The sequence below is a fragment of the Lissotriton vulgaris genome, chromosome 8 (genome assembly GCF_964263255.1).
Source record: "Lissotriton vulgaris chromosome 8, aLisVul1.2, whole genome shotgun sequence".
NCBI lineage: Eukaryota > Metazoa > Chordata > Amphibia > Caudata > Salamandridae > Lissotriton > Lissotriton vulgaris.
The window spans coordinates 1253420257-1253439401 of NC_141696.1; the positions used below are offsets into that span (position 1 = coordinate 1253420257).

At 43.8% G+C, this 19145-nt stretch overlaps 1 protein-coding gene across 1 annotated transcript in view; it reads left to right on the plus strand.

Annotated features, from left to right (window-relative positions):
- FLT3 (fms related receptor tyrosine kinase 3) overlaps positions 1-19145 on the plus strand; it is a 496362-nt gene that overhangs the window by 193076 nt on the left and 284141 nt on the right. The window contains exon 4 of the mRNA XM_086933459.1: positions 1870-1985. Coding sequence (XP_086789585.1) covers positions 1870-1985 — 116 coding nt within the window. The remainder of the gene's footprint in view (positions 1-1869; positions 1986-19145) is intronic.

Consider the following 19145-nt stretch of genomic DNA (forward strand, 5'->3'; position numbering starts at 1 on the left):
TTAGTACAGACATTGTTTCATGTATGAGGTGATTTTACCTTGCAAGCCCTCGATTTATAACACCAAGTGTTGCACTTTGTTGTAGGTAACTCTGGCATGTGCCTTCCTTGCTCGTTGCCCCCTCACCCTCTCTATGTTGTTGTGTGCAATATCTTGTACATCCCAAATGTATGCCTATTTTCATCAAATGTTTTCACTCTTGACTATTTATTCCCTTTAAAAGCCTTGCTCAGTTGTTCTAATGAAGACTGTCTGATCTAGAAAACCCTCTACAAAGCGCAGTGTTTTCTGAGAAAAGTAACGTTTGCTTCCAGTAACTAAATATTGCCCTATTCCTCACTACACCCACTAATAATGCACTTTCATCTTTGTGACCATCCCATATTGCTCACTGTTCTATAACCCCCATCTGGCATAGGTTAGCACATTAAAAACTCATTTCCTCAAGGCAACCCATGTGAATATTGTGTAGAATCCCTTTTAAATCATTTTAAAATATAAGCAAACCACCTCCTTCTGAGATCAGTAATATCAGTAACATAACAGGTTACCAGTAACATCTGTTATTGCTTGGAAATGCTATAAAATTCTGATTAAGCTGTGGGTATTGCCATGAAGCTGTATTTCCAATATCCCTTGACTAGTCATTACCTTATTTACTATAAGATGTTTAGGGCTCTTCGTAGTTCACATTCCTCATTAGCATTTCTAACGTTTAACAGTTCCTAAACTGGTGCTGGACAAGATGCCGAGTTGAGCGGTGTACATTAGGTACTGCACTTTCCTTAATCACATTTATCTTGTAAATAAAAGCTGATTCATCACAAAGCACTTTATGCAGAGGAAAAAAAAACTAGGGAACCCAATGCAATGTTAGGTTCAGGAATTGCTGGCCAAAAGGCAGGGTAGCAAGCACCCCTAGGGTTATTACATTACTCTGGGATAGAATTCAGTCCTGGTTTGAGGGCATGATCTACTGATATATGTAAAAGCAACCTTAATGAAGACACACACCTGCTAAACGTTAGTATTTGCAAGGGTACTGTCGGGGATAAGTGTCACCCAGTGTAAGAAATAGAACTGACAGCAGGAGTCGACCATGCAGGTAATAGCGGCGGGGCGGAGGGGCCGGGTTGGTGGGGGGGGGATTCGACATACGACCACGAGGGAAAATTAAATAAATATTTAGTTTTCCTCGTCGTCGACTGTCGAAATCCCCCCCACCCGGCCTCACCGCTTTTCCCCGCAAGGGCCGCGGCTGACTGACAGTTTTAGAACTCGTTATTTAAGGTAGTAAATTCCATCCTTCTCAAGCAGTATTTTGTTGTGATTTGGGCACTGTTGGCAGTATTGCATTCATTTACCTAGGGAAGTAATGCATCTATTTAAGGCAGTAATGCATTTACCACCAGCTATGAATGTCACCCCTGTCAGTGAGCCAGTGGAGCAGACTTTACAGCTAAGCTGCAGATTGTTTAAAGAGCAGCATTTATTAGCATTAGTATATCGACTGCCTATTTACTCATATGGTGTATCTACTGTTAGTTTCAGGTCAAGGGCATAGAAACCAGTTACTTGTGGTTGCTGAGATTGTATTTTCTACAGTTTCAAAGACAGCACAATAGATGCATTCAGCAAGATTCACTAACATTTAGTATTACCTACTCAAGGTAGAAACCTTTGCGAATCAGACCCAGAATTCCAGTCAGGTCGGGTGGCAGCCCAATAGGTACATGCACACACCCCACCATTGGGCTAGTCAAGGATCATTGAATGTCTTAACCGAGCCCACTGAGATACAAAATATTTCTTTGAACTTCAGTATTTTAATACCCTTTTTAAAATAATTGATTTTGTTTACATTTGCAGTGCTTTTGTTGCAAAGGAGTTTCTAAAAATCAGATACACTCATGCTGGAGAATACAAACTTGCAATCAAAAATGAAATTCAGAACTACACAATCCGGTTCATGGTACGAGTACGAAGTAAGTACAAGTTTGGTTGGAAGGAAGACACTACTGTAACAATACGAGTATATTGATGTCTCTTCACCCAACGTCAAAGCCAAAGTTATTAATTTGATGTACTCCTGCTCTAAGCATAAACATGTGAAAACCAAGCTTTTATTAAGGCATGAGACACAAGAAGCTATTTATACACATAAGCTCCATTTCAGTGTAAAGAAGAGTGCATTTGCAGTGACAAAATCTTTATCCTGATTCAAAAAATCTTTAGGATTGAGTGAATTTTAACCTTGCAAATGGAAAGTCTATGGAAATTCTGCCAATATGTTCGAGTTTCCAAAATCACACATTTACGGATATGAGCAGGCTTTTGGGCTTTTCAGGAAGATCTGACTTACAAAAGTAGGAACAGACAATACATTGTAAATATACAATCTTTTAAGTGATTCCTACCCTGAAAATGGTAAAAAATATGTTCCTACCTAGTACAGGATTAGAAGCATTTGCAGTGTAGCATCTGCTGTATGACATCTTCAGATGTATTCATGTGTGGGCTAATGTTTGGTTCACCCAGAGGAAAACAAATTACTGTTGGAGAAAAAAAAAATTACATGACCCAATGCACATTTGACATATAATGGTAATTTCGTATATGGAAATTGTATTTGTGCGTAACAATGTGTGGCATTATTTCAAGTGCTCTCTCTGTATTAGAGAATTCAACGAAAGTGGTACATTTGTTCCAAATGCAGGAGTAATTCCATGGAGTTAATTCCTGAGTTTTTGCGTGCCATTTGCAAATTGGCCACAAAGTGTGCAGAAAGGGCTTCTGCAGTTTTATGAATTTTGCAATTATATTTGTAACATGTTCCCTGAAGCTTCGACCATGTGGGAGCATGAAACACTTAAGGTGGGATGAACAATGGAGGTATATTGAGGACAGGTGGTATTGATGGTGGGAGAGTAAATAGTGGACTTAAAAGATGTATACAAAAGCATGAAGAAACACAGAATTATAAAAATACTTTAGGCCTGAAATACAAAGATTTTTTTGTGACTAACTCTTTCCGTCCTCCAGGCTTCCTACTCAATTTCAGGAGTAAGCAAGAAGTATTACAAGAGTTTGTTAGACATACTCACAGCAACATTCTTGTGAATCAGGCCTTTTAAATCCTAAGTGCCCGATTCACAGGACCAAATACACAAAGGTGTTTTTGGCCATGAAGATACAATTATAGCTCATTATGACAAATTTACACCTGACTGGTATTCAAATGGGATTCTTGGGAGGGAGTTAGTGTATTTGCTCGTTCCTATTACTCTTTTACAAGTGAGGTTTAATCTACAGTAGTAAATCCCACGTATGTGCATTGCCAAGCTCCTCTCCGATCCCATTCCACCTTGAAAAGGTTGGGGTTTTACAGCCTTTCTTGGGGCGTAGGGGAAGATCCTTCTCCCCAGGAAAAAATGTGTTTGCTGCAGAGGAAACAAAAGTGTGTTTACACCTGGATCTACAATCCCACTCAGCATGAGTAGGGACCCGTAGTACTGATCACAATACTGTAGTTCTCCTTTACGTACTATAAAATGCAGTTTGTGAATCAGGCCCCATGATATTTAACCAATATTTTTGGCTAGCTCTGCCTTAACACTTTTCATTACAGTCAGCTGGCTTTAGAGCTACGCGACCCACATATAGTAGTGTTTGTCTTTATAAAACACCCATAATAATAATAATATTATTTTTACATTAGGTGGCAGATTGTTGAATATTAGTACGTTAAAACAACTCAAATGGAAGTTCTGCTGATGCACAACAAGAAAAAAATGTTAAGTCATACAATGTAAATGTGTCCTGTGCATAAACTTTGGGAATCCATGGGCTACACAGTGCTTCCTACAATCATAATGGTGGTAACATTGTTATGCGAGTTACTTTTGATAAAGGGCTTGTAAATATGCCCGTATTTTTACGTTTTTCATAACAAACGTTACATTTGGTTAAATGACTGCTAGAAATGTATATGGCTTGTTAACAAATACATGTTAATGTTGGCCTTATCCTTATAATATAGAAGACATTAGGAATACATGGAGGGGGTGGCAGGAAGCAGGGGACAAAACATAATTCATATTACTAGTTGTTTGCCTAATATTTTGTATTTTTATTTTATTTTGTGTTGATCCATTGATTGTTGCCTAACATAGCATTTAGTTTTCTCTGCTTTATGTTTTTCTTTTCAGTGCCTGGTATGAGAGAGGCAACTATCAGGAAGAATTGCCTATTTTATCACTGCATTGTTTGACACTTCCAAATGTTCAAGAATGTTGGGAAGAGTACAAGATGTTTAAAGGGATAATATAGCCATAGGCCTAAGGCCTTGATGCAAGAGTAGGCTGGGAAAGGGTGAGATATTTATGTCACGCTGTAAAATAATGATACTCTAGGGTATGGTATTTACTGTGTACTGTAAATGCCACTTATTCCAAGTTTTGCACTTGAAAATAAGCAATTAAATTAGGAATAAGCGGAAGAGTGGCACTGGAACTAGGTTACGACATTAGAAATTACCTGCTTATACTTGACTGGTTCAAGGTCCACAGTTACATCTAAGTGAAAAGGAAAATATTATCACCTGGCCAACCCTTCAGTCATGGGCTAATTTGGTCTACTCATGGCCCAGCCAGCTAAAGATCCCATTATCAAATATAGTATCTTAGGTGTATCACATTGAATATTTTGTGACTTTTCATTTTGTTGGACACTTTTAATATATACCTGCCATCCCTCACCTTATAAAATAATTTGCGTCAACGCTGTCCCCATATTCCTCTTTTTCACTTTCACACTTTTTGTGTAACAGAGTTACTCCATTTTGAGGGCTGTTATTCCTATTTTTCGTCTGGACATTATAGACTGGAGTGTACAAAAACATAAATGTTTTAACATTCAGAAATAATCCTACCTACCACACACATTTCCCTCTATCCATCTATTGTGGAAATCTACAGTTTTTAAATATTTTCATGTTTATCCTTATTTTCCCTAGATGTACTCCTGTGTATTAGCTATAGGTGTAGGGTTAGGCAAAATCTGCATCTGTACAATATTTTTTCTAGGTTCTTCTTTCACTCGTAAAATATATTTCTTCTTCCCGTAATCACATTCCCTAAAACACTTAAAATGGGCCATTATGGACTCTTTTCCACAATGCACTGACTTCATTTAGGCTAGAATTAAAAGTGCAATAATTTGAGTAACAGCTTTCAAATCTTTATGAAAACCTAGAGTGACAACTGTGTGGGAGGTGATCTCATTGGCACTGTACATAACTCTCCCTTAGGAAAATCCATTTCCCACCACCTGTTCACACATATGATTGTGGATAAGCCCACATAACTTGCATATTTCCTGCAGCCATTGCTAACATCTCTAATGGACATATGTGCATATCCTGACAAGGTAAATCAGGGCCTACAATTTCTAGCACAGATTCCACCTTTTCTGCAGACAAGTTATGATAAGGCCACCAGCCCAGAGAACCTTTATGCTGGGTCAAAGAAACAGGTTGGATTAAACTACGGAAGAGAGAGGAATTAGCCATGAAATGATATGTGGATCAGCTCCCACACTCATCAAAACCGTCTTCCGAAACTAAACAGGTTTCTAAGCTGAATATCAGCCTTTCATTGGGTAACTTGAGACAAGCAGCAAGTCCTTCCTCAGAGCAAATTGCATGTGATACCTAATCAGCAACAACAAAGCCATATTACAGTTAGGAAATAAACACAAAACTATTCTGAGACAACGATAGTTACAGAGAGATCATTATTATTATTATTTTTTCAGTTAAAAAATTATTCTTTTATTTTTTCATGGTACAGTGTCATAAAGTTTCATTATTAATTTGTTAAATTCAATGACATTACATTAAATAAGTTGTACTTAGAACAGATTGGATGCAGCAGAGGTATGTTTTTATATCAGTTCCCGAAACCCACTTGCCTGTGGTTGTTTTAGAGAGGCCAAAACGTACATTGCTTTTCAGTGAATTCATTCCTTGAAGGAGCCAAGCTTGTCTTGATCATTAAATAATCAATATGACACAAAAGTTAAAGAAATCTGATGTGGAAATTAAGAGTTTTAAATGTGGATGCTTTTATGTCCAAAGCAATCTTAGTAAGTCATTGTCAGGGGCAGGGGTGGACAGAGACTGAGACCAGAGCACTGTATGTCAAAAGCTAAGCAAGATTTATTAAAGGTTTACAAGTTTTATGAGGGGTTGTAGTTTTCCTTCCTTCTTGGGGTCGTTTTCTGTATGCAGGGAACGTCACAGTTTGATCCGGGGTCCCGGTTCTCGTGGCCTCAGGGAAAAGGAAAAAAGAAACGGGTTTTACTGATCGATTCTCAGTACTACTTGTAGTGCTACCTTCACCAAGTTAGAACAGGGGTTGTGATTTCAGTGCAAGGGCCACCGCGGGGCCTCCCGCCTCCCCGACCTTGCTACCTCCCCCCTCCCCAAACACCCCAACAGAACGCCCCTCTTAACAGCACTTGCCTTGGGCTGTGGCCCGACTCTCGGACCACAGCAGCAGGACCCGTGGCGTCTTCTCCCTTCAGCCCACCGGGTATGGTAGCAGTGTTGGTGACGTCGCTCCGCAGCACTCGCAGTGTACTCTCCTCTGTCTCCGGTCTCACGCTCTCCTCTCTTCTGATCTCCTCCGCCTCCGCTCTCACGCTCTCCTCTCTTCTGATCTCCTCCGCCTCCGCTCTCACGCTCTCCTCTCCTCCGATCTCCTCCGGGTGCTCCACAGCCTCCTCTCCGCCCTGGCACACCGTCCGTTCCACGCCTCTAACTTTTATGCTTCCTGGTTCCGTCGGCCGACGGGACTCCTCCCCCTTCAGCTGTTCAACCACTAGAGCGCGATTGACTTCCTGGTTCTGTGGTCTCGGCAACCAGGAAGTGGTGTTTCCGTCTTCTTCGTCCGCTTCGGAGTGTTCCAGCCTCTCTTCCTCCCCACACATCCTCCCCCTCAAGAACGGACGGGGTGGCCACTCGGGGTACGGATGACGGGACAGATAGTCAGCACAGACCTGTTTGGAGCCCGGAACATGCAGGGTCTGAAACGAAAAGGGTTGCAATGACAGGAACCACCTGAGTATACGTTGGTTGGTGTCTTTATTTCGAGCAAGCCAAGTGAGGGGAGCATGATCAGTCAACAAAGTGAATGTACGACCCAAAAGATAATACTGTAGCGCCTCCACCGCCCATTTGATGGCCAGACACTCTTTTTCCACCGTGGAGTAATGCACTTCTCTCGGGAACAACTTCCTGCTTATAAACAAAACCGGCCTCAGTTCACCTGTCAGATCGGGCTGTTGAAGAACTGCCCCAAGGCCAACACCAGAGGCATCTGTTTGCAACACGAAATGTGATTGAAAGTTTGGGCACCGCAGGATTGGCGTAGAGCATATCACGGATTTAAGTTTCTGGAAGCTGGTTTCATGTTTGGGTTCCCATACCCTAATGTGTGTAGGTTGTGTGTTGGCTAACAGGTCAGTAAGGGGTTCAGCGAGGGTGGAAAAGTGGGGAATGAACCGCCTGTAGTAGCCGATAAACCCAAGGAATGATCTGACATCCTTTTTCGTTTTGGGGCTCGGTATTGCTTTAATGGCTTCCACTTTACTCATCTGGGGTTTTAGATGGCCACCCTGAATGGTGTACCCCAAGTAATGGATGGAATCAGTGGCCAGTAACGACTTCTTAGGATTAATCTTCAGGCCAGCGTTCTGTATGGCTGTGAACACTTCAACAAGATGGTGTACATGGTCCTCCCAGGACGTGCTAAAGATCACGATGTCATCGAGATATGCAGCCGCATAAGCTCGGTGGGGTTGGAGGAGGCGATCCATAAGCCTTTGAAATGTGGCGGGAGCCCCATGGAGGCCGAAGGGCAACACCCGGAAATGGTAGAGTCCTGAGGGGGTTGAAAAGGCAGTTTTTTCTTTGGCAAGTGGGGACAAAGGGATCTGCCAATAACCCTTGGTTAGATCAAGAGTTGACATGTACGTTGCGGCTTCGAGTTTTTCTAGCACCTCGTCGACCCTTGGCATTGGGTACGTATCGAACTTGGTGACACTATTCACTTGCCTAAAGTCGATACAAAAACGTAAACTGCCATCGGGCTTTGGTACTATCACGATGGGAGAACACCAGTTGCTAGCAGAGGGTTCTATGATATTAGCTTCTAGCATGGCAGTTACTTCCTTTTCTACGGCCACCCTTCTTGCTTCGGGTATCCTATAGGGCCTCTGTTTGACAACGGTGTCGTTTAGGACGACGATGTCGTGTTGTACCATGGTGGTTAATCCGGGTTTGGAGGAAAAGAGACCAGGGAACTGGGCGAGAGTGGCCTCGAGTTGGATCCTTTGGGTGGGGTTTATGACCTTTCCTATGGGAATGTCATCTGGGGAGGACAAAGCAGTGGGGATGACAGGAATGCCCAGAGGTGTCTGTGTGGTTACCAGTAACGACGACTGTCCTGTCTCTACATTTTCAGGAGGTTCTACCCAGCTTTTCAACAGATTCACATGGTATATTTGCTTCCCCCCTGGATGTAGGGGTTGAAGCACGCTGTATGTGACCGGGGTTACCTGCTTCTCTATAGTGAAGGGCCCTTGCCATTTGGACAACAATTTATTGTCGGACGAGGGAAGCAGTAGCAACACTTTATCCCCTGGCTGGAAGGTCCTTAAGCGGCTATTGCGGTCGTACAAGTTTTTCTGGGACGCTTGAGCATCTTCCAGATGGTCATGGACCATACCCCATATCTGAGAAATGGAATTTCTAAGGTCAGCGGCATATTGGGGTAGGGGTTTACCCTCCTCTTCCTCCTCCTCCCACTGTTCTGCGGCCATATCCAGCAGGGTACGGGGTCTCCGACCGAACAGAACCTCAAAGGGGGAAAACCCCGTAGACCTCTGTTCGTGAGTCCTTATGGCAAACAGTATAAGGGGTAACTGGTGGTCCCAATTTCTCCCTGTTTCTGAGATGACCTTGCGGAGCATATTCTTTATGGTCTTGTTGTACCGCTCCACAAGGCCATCTGTCTGAGGGTGATAGGCTGAAGTCCGTATCTGCCTGACGCCCAGGATCTCACATATGCGAGACATTAATCGAGACATAAAGGGGGTCCCCTGGTCCGTGAGGATTTCCTCAGGGAAACCCACTCGGGTGAAGAGAGTGATCATAGCCCTGGCTATCACCGGAGTAGACACTGTAGACAAAGGAAATGCCTCGGGGTACCTACTGGCGTAATCAACAATCACCAGTAGATACTTATGTCCTCTTCCTGAGGGAGTTAGGGGTCCCACAATATCCATACCCACCCGTTTGAATGGTATATCTATAATGGGAAGAGGGTGTAAGGGAGCCTTTAGGACAGCCGCGGGATTGGAGTACTGGCACCGAGGGCAAGCCGCACAATGTTTAGCCACATCTCTATAAACACCTGGCCAATAGAATCGGGTTAGAAGATAAGAAAGAGTCTGTTCTTTGCCATAGTGTCCTCCCCCAGTATAATTGTGTGCGAGCTCTAACACATGTCTACGGAATGCCAGCGGTACAAGGAGTTGGGTTGATACCGTGTCACCCTTTCTGGTGGCCCTATACAACAAACCCCGTTGTACATAGAAATAGGGTCCTACCTTGTCTTGGTCCAGTTCTTGTACTTGCTCCCAGGCATGCAACAAGGTATTATCATCCAACTGAGCTGACCGGAAGCTACGAGCAGGTCCCACCGTATCTGCAGGGGTCATAGAAAAAACAGACAATAGCCCTTTCAACTGAGAGTACTCGGCTTTCTCTCTTCTCTTTTCCTTTCGACTCTTACGGTCTCTTCCTGCTATCCCCTCCACATCGCTGTCTACAAAAGGGGCCTCCCTCCACCAGTTTACGGAGTCTTTTTTGGCTTCATCGATGTATTGATCGAACTTTGGGTGATCGGTGCCTATGATAATGGCCTCTGGCAGGGAGGGTATAACGCCCACTCGGCGCATTTGGGGGTCGTCGGACACATCCAGCAAGACCTCTGCTACGGGATATCCTTTGGTGTTACCATGAACGCAGGTCACATAGACGGTCTCTTCTTTCTGTATCTGATGGGGTTGGACCAGCGAGGTGTCAACCACAGACACACGACAACCAGTGTCTAATAGGGCTTGTTGTTTTTTCCCATTAAGTAAAACCTCTCTTTTATACTGACAAGGTCCCTTGCCTATGACGTACACACGCCCTCTGGAATACCCTATCTCCATGGGTTCGGCCTGTTGGCTTCTGTGTGGGCAGTTTCGGGCGATATGCCCCCACTCCGAACAGTGATAGCACTGGGGTCCCTGTGTACCAGACCCAGATCCGGGGCTGGTCGGCCTAAATGGAACGCGGGGAAGGAGGGGAACCCTGGGTTCTGGCCTGCTTTGGGGTCTGGGAAGCAGGGGTCGAGGGCTGGGAACGGGTGCTTTACTAGGGCTTGTGCGAAACTCAGGCGACCTGTGATAAGCACAGGCTAAATCCACCGCTACAGTTGGGGTAAGGTTGGGATGTTGCCTAATCCAGGATCGAGTGGATGGGGGTAAGGCATCCAGGAATTGTTCTAGGAAGACCTTAGCCATCAGGTCTTCTATAGTGGAGTTCAGGGGTGTCAGCCATCTTATGCCTAAGTCTTGGATTCGATAATACAGGGCTCGTGGATTGTCTCCGGGGTTCCACCTTTCCTTCCTGAATTTGGCCCTGTAGTACTCTTGATCGCACCCAAGTCTCTCGAGGATGGCTTTCTTCACGTCCTCATAAGTTGTCCTGCCTGCTGGATTTGCTGCCTGGTATGCCGCCTGTAACTCGCCTGCTAGAAGGGGGGCTATATACTGACTCCATCTCTCCTTTGGCCAGGACGCAGTTGTCGCTACCCGTTCGAAATTAGTAAAAAAATAGTCCGGGTCCTCCCCGTCCTGGAATTTTTGTAGTACCGAACTGGGCACATTGGGATGTATGCGAGCAGTGGCTATGGCGTCTGTGAGGCGGAGGATAGCCGTATCCTGTACCTGCTGATTGGTGGTAAGAAGGATGGCTTGGTCCTTTAAGGCTTCTTGAAGTGCATCCCTTTCTGTTTTTGCGGTTTGGAGCTGTTGTTCGAACACCAGTTGAAGGTGTCTCTGTCCCTCCGCTAACTGAGTTATAATGTTCTCCACCGGGACAGGCACGGGCTGTGTCATGGCGTCACCTGTCTATCCCACTTCTGACACCACTTTGTCAGGGGCAGGGGTGGACAGAGACTGAGACCAGAGCACTGTATGTCAAAAGCTAAGCAAGATTTATTAAAGGTTTACAAGTTTTATGAGGGGTTGTAGTTTTCCTTCCTTCTTGGGGTCGTTTTCTGTATGCAGGGAACGTCACAGTTTGATCCGGGGTCCCGGTTCTCGTGGCCTCAGGGAAAAGGAAAAAAGAAACGGGTTTTACTGATCGATTCTCAGTACTACTTGTAGTGCTACCTTCACCAAGTTAGAACAGGGGTTGTGATTTCAGTGCAAGGGCCACCGCGGGGCCTCCCGCCTCCCCGACCTTGCTACCTCCCCCCTCCCCAAACACCCCAACAGAACGCCCCTCTTAACAGCACTTGCCTTGGGCTGTGGCCCGACTCTCGGACCACAGCAGCAGGACCCGTGGCGTCTTCTCCCTTCAGCCCACCGGGTATGGTAGCAGTGTTGGTGACGTCGCTCCGCAGCACTCGCAGTGTACTCTCCTCTGTCTCCGGTCTCACGCTCTCCTCTCTTCTGATCTCCTCCGCCTCCGCTCTCACGCTCTCCTCTCTTCTGATCTCCTCCGCCTCCGCTCTCACGCTCTCCTCTCCTCCGATCTCCTCCGGGTGCTCCACAGCCTCCTCTCCGCCCTGGCACACCGTCCATTCCACGCCTCTAACTTTTATGCTTCCTGGTTCCGTCGGCCGACGGGACTCCTCCCCCTTCAGCTGTTCAACCACTAGAGCGCGATTGACTTCCTGGTTCTGTGGTCTCGGCAACCAGGAAGTGGTGTTTCCGTCTTCTTCGTCCGCTTCGGAGTGTTCCAGCCTCTCTTCCTCCCCACAGTCATCCAATCATCACACCAATGAGTGGGCCGTGGATCTAAATAACAGGGCTCAGTGTTTCAGTTTTGACACTAAAACAAAGGAATGTCCCAGATATATAAGAGAATAGTTATTTCAAAATACTGTCATTTAAAACACAGTTTTAATCCCATACAGCAAATGTCCTTGTTTGGATCTAGCTGATGTATAAATGTACAAATCTTCAAACTGGTCCTTCAGACAAGATTCATGCTTTTAAGTTGCAACTCCTCCCCAATTTCAGGTCCATAACAGAATCCCCAGTTGGAAATGGAACATCGGTTCCTTCTGCAATTGCACACAGCACATGAGTATATAGGGGTTATTTTGCTCCCAATACACCAGAAAGAATTTTCATAAGGCATGACTCAAGAATATGTCCAGTTGGCACAGATCTGCCTGCTTTCCTTAAGGCTACCACAACTCACTGTGGATCTTGCACACTTACCTCGGTACAGGGAAATATGTTCCATAGCATGAAGGCTACCTACGGAAAAAACCTCCCCATCTCATCCTTGTGTGTCAGCGAGAGGCAAGACGCGAACCCCCTCGGGAAGGGAGCTGGCAAGAACCCAGCTTTCCTCCCTGGCCCTCATAGAGGCTTTTCAGGACAAGAGACTTGGAATACAGCAGTGGGTAGATGCATCAACGTTGTCATTTGCGATTCCTTATTTGCGAAAAATAAGGAATCGCAAATAAGGAATCGCAAATGGCAATGCATCATTCATTTCGCAATTTTATTGAGATTCAGTAAAAATCGCAATTTTTACCGAATCGAATAAAATTGCGAGTTTCAAATAGCGAATTCGCAATTCCCATTCATTCCTATGGGCTGAAATGCCCATAGGAATGAATGGGAATTGCGAATTCGCAATTTGAAATCGAAATTCAACAAAGCATTTCAAGGGTGGAGAGGGGGGTCCAAAGGACCCCCCCCTGCACCCATGAAATGCACTTTTACATGTAAGTTACATACACACATGTCCTAAGGACATGTGTGTCTGTAACTTAACAGTTTAAAAAATGCATTTTTGTCCTTTTTTAATCAATTTGGCAAATTACCACGAGGTTCAAACTCGTGGTAATTTGCACTTGCAATTTTAAAATTCGCTAATTTTTTAACAATGATGCATTCCATTTAAGGAATCGCAAAAATGCGATTCCTTAAATGCAATCGCATTTAAGAAATTCGCAAAATTAGCGAATTTCTACAAAAACTAATGATGCATATCATAAAGCATTTTTGGAGTCGCAAACAGCCGATTTTAAGGCATCGCACCGTTTGCGACTCCAAAAATGCTTGATGCATCTGGGCATAAGAGTTTGACCCCTCGGTTCTTCAGTAGACAGGCAGGAATTCGTCCATGCGTTCTTCTCAGTCTCAAGCAGCTGTCTGCCTTGAAAGAAATTGCCCCTGTTTTCACAGGAGAACCCACCTATGATAGCAGAATATTAATGAATGGAATAAATGAGATTTCAAACATATTCTCCTACTATCTTCTGTTTTGCAGATCACTTATGCATTTCCGTTCCAGCTAGGCACAGTGCTTTGTTTTCCAGTTGCACAAAACGTCAAAGCTGGGCATGGCCTAGGATTCCCTCTCTCTCCTTCCAAATGATTCCCAAAGCCAGCCTTATAGAATCAGAGCAAAATCCCACCTCCCCTAAGCACATCATCTATCCCAAGACGGATAGAGTATCTCCTCTAAGTGACCAGAATATCTTACCTTCAAAAGCAGCCAAGTGGCATGTGCTTCATGTGAAAGACAACTATCAAAACAGAAGGCCAGTGAGTGACAGGCTAGAAGGTTTTAGTTTATGGAGAGCTTTGGCCAGTGGTGTGAGGAATATCTTCCAGGAAGGGTTGTGATGTAAGGGACACATTACTCTCATGTGAGCCCTAAGAGTCTCTATTGTAGGAGAGAGATTAAAGGCAAGAGCAAGGAGTGGCTTCCTAAAAATAGAAAGAGAAAACTCATGAAAGCCAGATATACAGCATTCAAAATGAATTAAATGTTGACTTGATTGTAATTAGTTGTATGCCATTAGATAGAATGATGTTGTTTTTCCAATGTACCACCTTGACCATGCATACAAAATATTTTGAAACTGCACGTTTAAACGCGTGCAGCCTCATGTACAACATAACAGTCAGGCTCATGTTTGCTTTTCTAAGTGTACTGATTGAACAGATTACATTTTAGATTGAAGCACTGTGTAATTAGGAGTCGTTTTTAAAAGGTTCAGGTGCAGCTGATTTACACAGAGTTAAATATAGCAGGAAACAATTTCTGTTTCACTTTGAACATTCGTGGCTAGACTGGAGTACTAAATAGCTGTTCCACAGCTCAGTTTCCAGGGTGTACACCAAAAGTAAGAGGTGAAGATTGCGTCCCAAGCTTATATTTAGAATTAACATTTAAGAAGCTGGCTCTGATTGTGCTCACTTTTCAGCTTATTAGCAGAAATGTAACTGTCCAGCTTAATTGTAGAACCTTTTTCTACATTTCAAGGAAAGACTCGAGAAGTTAGGTCCTGTTAGACAGGCAAAGACTTTCACAAAGGTAAAGAATGCAAACTATCCAGAATAAAACATTTAGGAAAAACAGTGAAAAAACATTACTTTACACTGAGTTCTAAAACCTGCTTTACACAGATGTCAGACTTCAAACGACACCAAATGTCCAAACGAAAAATGGAGGCAGTACCTTAGAGACCTTTGCATATAGCTGGACTATGTTTTTGGGGAACTTGTCCAGAGCACATAAAGCATCTGCTTTATTTTCCTTTTCTGCACTGTCTGTAACTTTTTTCAGTGTCAACATTGTGTCCGATTCATGTTCACAATGCATGTACATCACAAGGGAATAATAAAAATGTAACCATCTCTTGTTTGAATGTTAGTTGTGCTGGTACAGACTATTTTACTGTAGACTGAAAGAGGACAGTTGTTGAAAAGAAAGCCAGATCTGGTGGATTCTTGATTGTTGGGCAGGTCACATTTGTCTCTGGGAATCAGTTCCTTCAGGAGAGGGGTCGAATGTACATAAGAGCAATGTCGTTTTCAGGTGTTTCTTGAAGGTACGATAGATGAGCATACCTCTCATTGCCTTGGCAGTAGCATTCCAGAGATGGCAACCTGCACCCTGATGAATGGGTCTTCATTTATGACCTTTTTAGGTCGAGCCTTCGCAGCGCGCATGCGCTGCAAAGGAAAACAACCTTTTCTGAGCGCTTAGGCTTTTCAGCCAAGCACGTGCACGCGCACACGTTCCATTGCCTTCAATGACAACGCGTACACGTCAGGATACTCACTCGTGGGAGCGCGCGGCCCATCTGGTCGCAATTATCGCTCCCACGAGTGAATCCCTCCCCCCTGCTGACGCGCGAGTGCTTTTTTTCTTGTTTTCTTTAGTGTTATTCATTGGCCCTCAGCCTTCTGAGAAATTATTTTTCTCGAAGGTTTTGCTGACTTTATGGAATGTTTTGGGCAAATGCTTGCTCCCGGCCGGCGGTCAGCGTTTATCTCGAGGTTAAAATCGTTTAAAGACAGAGGGTGAAGTCAGCACACACCAGACCTATAGTGGGAGGCGCCGACCGAGCGAGCCTGGGTGTAAGTGAATAGAAAGCTTCTGTTTGGGGCAGAGAGACTGGAATCACGGTTAACAGAAGCAACTGTACTTGGGCTCGGAGCTCACATGCCACGTACAGTGTGAGCTATAAAAAGCTCATCGGTGGCTCCCATCAGAGCCCGAGGCTCCTGCTGTAACGTTACATAACCAGCGCCTGGTCCTGTGGTTCGTTCAAGCGAAGTTAAAAGCAGGCTTGCTGAAATCTGCTCCTTCGCTTAACCCAAACCTCGTCGCCAGCTCGTCATGTCCACTTGCATTAGAACAAATCCTTTTGTTGCTTGTTATGTTAGGTATAAGAACTACAACCCACACTATTTCTCGCCACAGAATAGGTACTCAACCAGGGCCTCCATCCCCATGCTCTTCCCTGAAAGTACATTCGTCTAGATCAGGTATTCAAACAGTGTCACACAACCCTCAAGCGCTCTGAAGTTTCCCAAGTCCATTAGTGTGTAGCTTGTCCAGTCCAGGCACATTATTTTAGGTTCCAGAGTAACGTGCTACTAGCCGACAAGGGCTTCCACACCTCATCAGGAGTAGCAAGTTCTATATAAATGGAAACCTTCTCTCTTCTATACCCCCACCATCCTTTTTCAATCCAAATAATAGACTCACAATTCCACCACTCAAATTAATTTAATATTTCCCTATACTATTTCACACTAATCCTTTTCGGGTGCTGGAGTCGCGCTATTCGCTGAAAAGCACTTCGACGCCTTGTCAGGGGTAGTCAGCGATATAAATACAATTACAATTATTTGTATTCTAGTTCTGGTTTGAGATCAACAAACTACAAATTCCAGCATGCACCTAAAAAAATGGACTGAATGCACTACTCACGTATGGCACTGTGAAATTTGAGAGCTCTGATCCTGTGATCCACACAATTAAAACCTACTAATACCATGTACTCACCACAGTTCCTTCCAGACCGGAATCTAGCTTTCAAATTAACTGCCACCAAAGACCTTACGCGTACCACTTACAACGACTCTTTAGCGGTATTCCTCCACTTTTTAACAACGACACTCCCGTGATGCCCATAATCACGCCAACGCTTTCCTGCCCCTACCCCCCTCACGATAGTAGCTCTGGTCCAGAAACAAACCAGTATCTGCCAGCCCCATCCTTTACTCCACTCAAGTTCAGGTCATGTATGTACTTACTCAGTGTCTCAGTCCCGCGTCTCCCTTTACGGGCTCATTAGTGTGTGCACAGGGGTACAGGTGCGGCGCTGCCCCCCACCTTGAAGTTCAAGGCTGTCTTTTTTTGCTCTGTTCCCATCTGAACAGAAAACAAAGAGCTTCAAAGTCTGCTGGGAGGGACTCTATAAGCAGCCGGCTCTGAAGAAAGGCTCATGTTCACCCTTTCGCCGGTCCGTGGGAAGACAAGGGCAACTACAGTTAATCCTTCGCTGCACTCCAGGGACTCCAAAAGTAAAATCTACAGCCGGATTCAGAGAGATTTAATTTCACTTTTAAATGAGGAAATGCTTCATTTAAAATACACTGAATAAAGGCAGTTTTAAAAAATAGCAGGCAAGTTCCCGAAAAGCGCTTTGACGCCTTGTCAGGTTTAGTAAGCGCTATGTAGAGGCTATTACAATTAGACGCATGCACCTTCCTAAGAGAGACTTTAAGCAGAGATCTCAAGTTTCCCAGGACCATTCGAGAACATCTGATAATATCCAGATTTTTCCTTTGCTTTCTGGAACTCGTGGTCCTAAGTTTATGATGGGATAAACAAAACTAACAGCCATAGAAAATGCAATTAAAACAACGAACTGGAGGAGCTACCCACAGGGCACAAGTCCTAAAAAAGAGGTGGAGGGGGACTAACCTAGTTAGGCAGAATGCAAGTGACATCACAGCTCATAACATCACAGTGATTGACATCACACATGGCATCACAGGAATTGTCATCATAGAAATTGCCATCATAGAAAGTGGCATCACAAGCCACGACTTTACAGGACGTGGCATACAAGAAGTGACTTGAAAATTGTTATCCTTGTGCACTCAATTTCTTTTGTATTTTTAACAAAGTATACTTGAATTAACGTTTGGCGCAACTCATGTCACAAGGCGTCCTGCCCTTGTCTTGCAAACACAATATGTAGTGTGGAAAGAGGCACCCTCCCACAAATGAGTGCGCTCAATTTACAATGAAACACTCGGGTTTCTTCACCACATTTTTGAGTTTCATCCGTATTTATTCCAAATGTTTACAAATCAAAAATCCTTTTAGTAATCCATTTGATTATTGTTCAGTAACACAGTTCATTACAAGTTATCTTGCCAATGGTTAATACATCTTTAACACCCAATGCATTTCGGGTCCAAAGGAATAGACCCTTCGTCAGGGGATTATGAAAATGAAAAAGAAACAGGACCAATAATTTACTGTCCAATAGTCACAATGTCAATAAAGTTACAACAGTTACGAAACCAATATGACCAAAAGATTGCACATAGTCAATGCGGCGATGCATTCATGTTAAGCTAAATGTTATCTGCTAGGGTAAATATAAAATTCCTAATGAAAACACTATCGAATTTAGATGTCTGCCAAGTAACTAACTACCTCAGAGAAAACCTTATGTTAATAGTACAATGCATAATCGCCTAGCTGTAATGCTTACAGTCTAACGGCGAGTCTACTTACTTACGACCATCGGGTCTGCAACACGGAGTGTACTAACTGTTATCGTCTTGGCGTTCTCAAAGTTACGCGCTAAATGTTAATAAGTAAGCGGAAGAATTATAGCCTTTTTCCAATTTCAAGTAATGTTATTACAGATACGTTTTATTTTGATCATTGTTCGCCCATAGTATGTTTACATAGCTTACTTCCTTGAAGCCAGAGTAGACCTCGCCACGTGACCAGAGCATAGCACCTCCGTGATTGGAAGGCTTTCCGATCACGTGACCGGAACTATAATTCTTCCGCTTACTTATTAACATTTAGCGCGTAACTTTGTGTATACAAGAAGTGACGTCATATCTAAAGCCCTCACATATATGTTTAGCAGGTCTATCATGTGTACTTTTTAGTGCATTGCGAGGATAATAGCACAGTGAGCTATGGAAGTATGTGACTTCTACATCTTGCAATCCCCCACTTTTATGTAGCTCATCCTGTACATTCATTTACATTTCTCTAATTTTTAAATCTTTATTGTTCAGTTCATAGCATTCAAAAAGAAAGCCACAAAATTTAAAACAATAATAAAGTACATATCATAAACCATACGTTCACAATGAAAGTTCCAAATGTTGGAGCATTGGCTGCCATATCTTCAGCCCTAGTTGTTTTTTACTCACGGATTTGAAGCGATATAAGTTAAATTCTAGATGGAACACATTATAGAATTTAGCTCTCCACATTTCGAAGA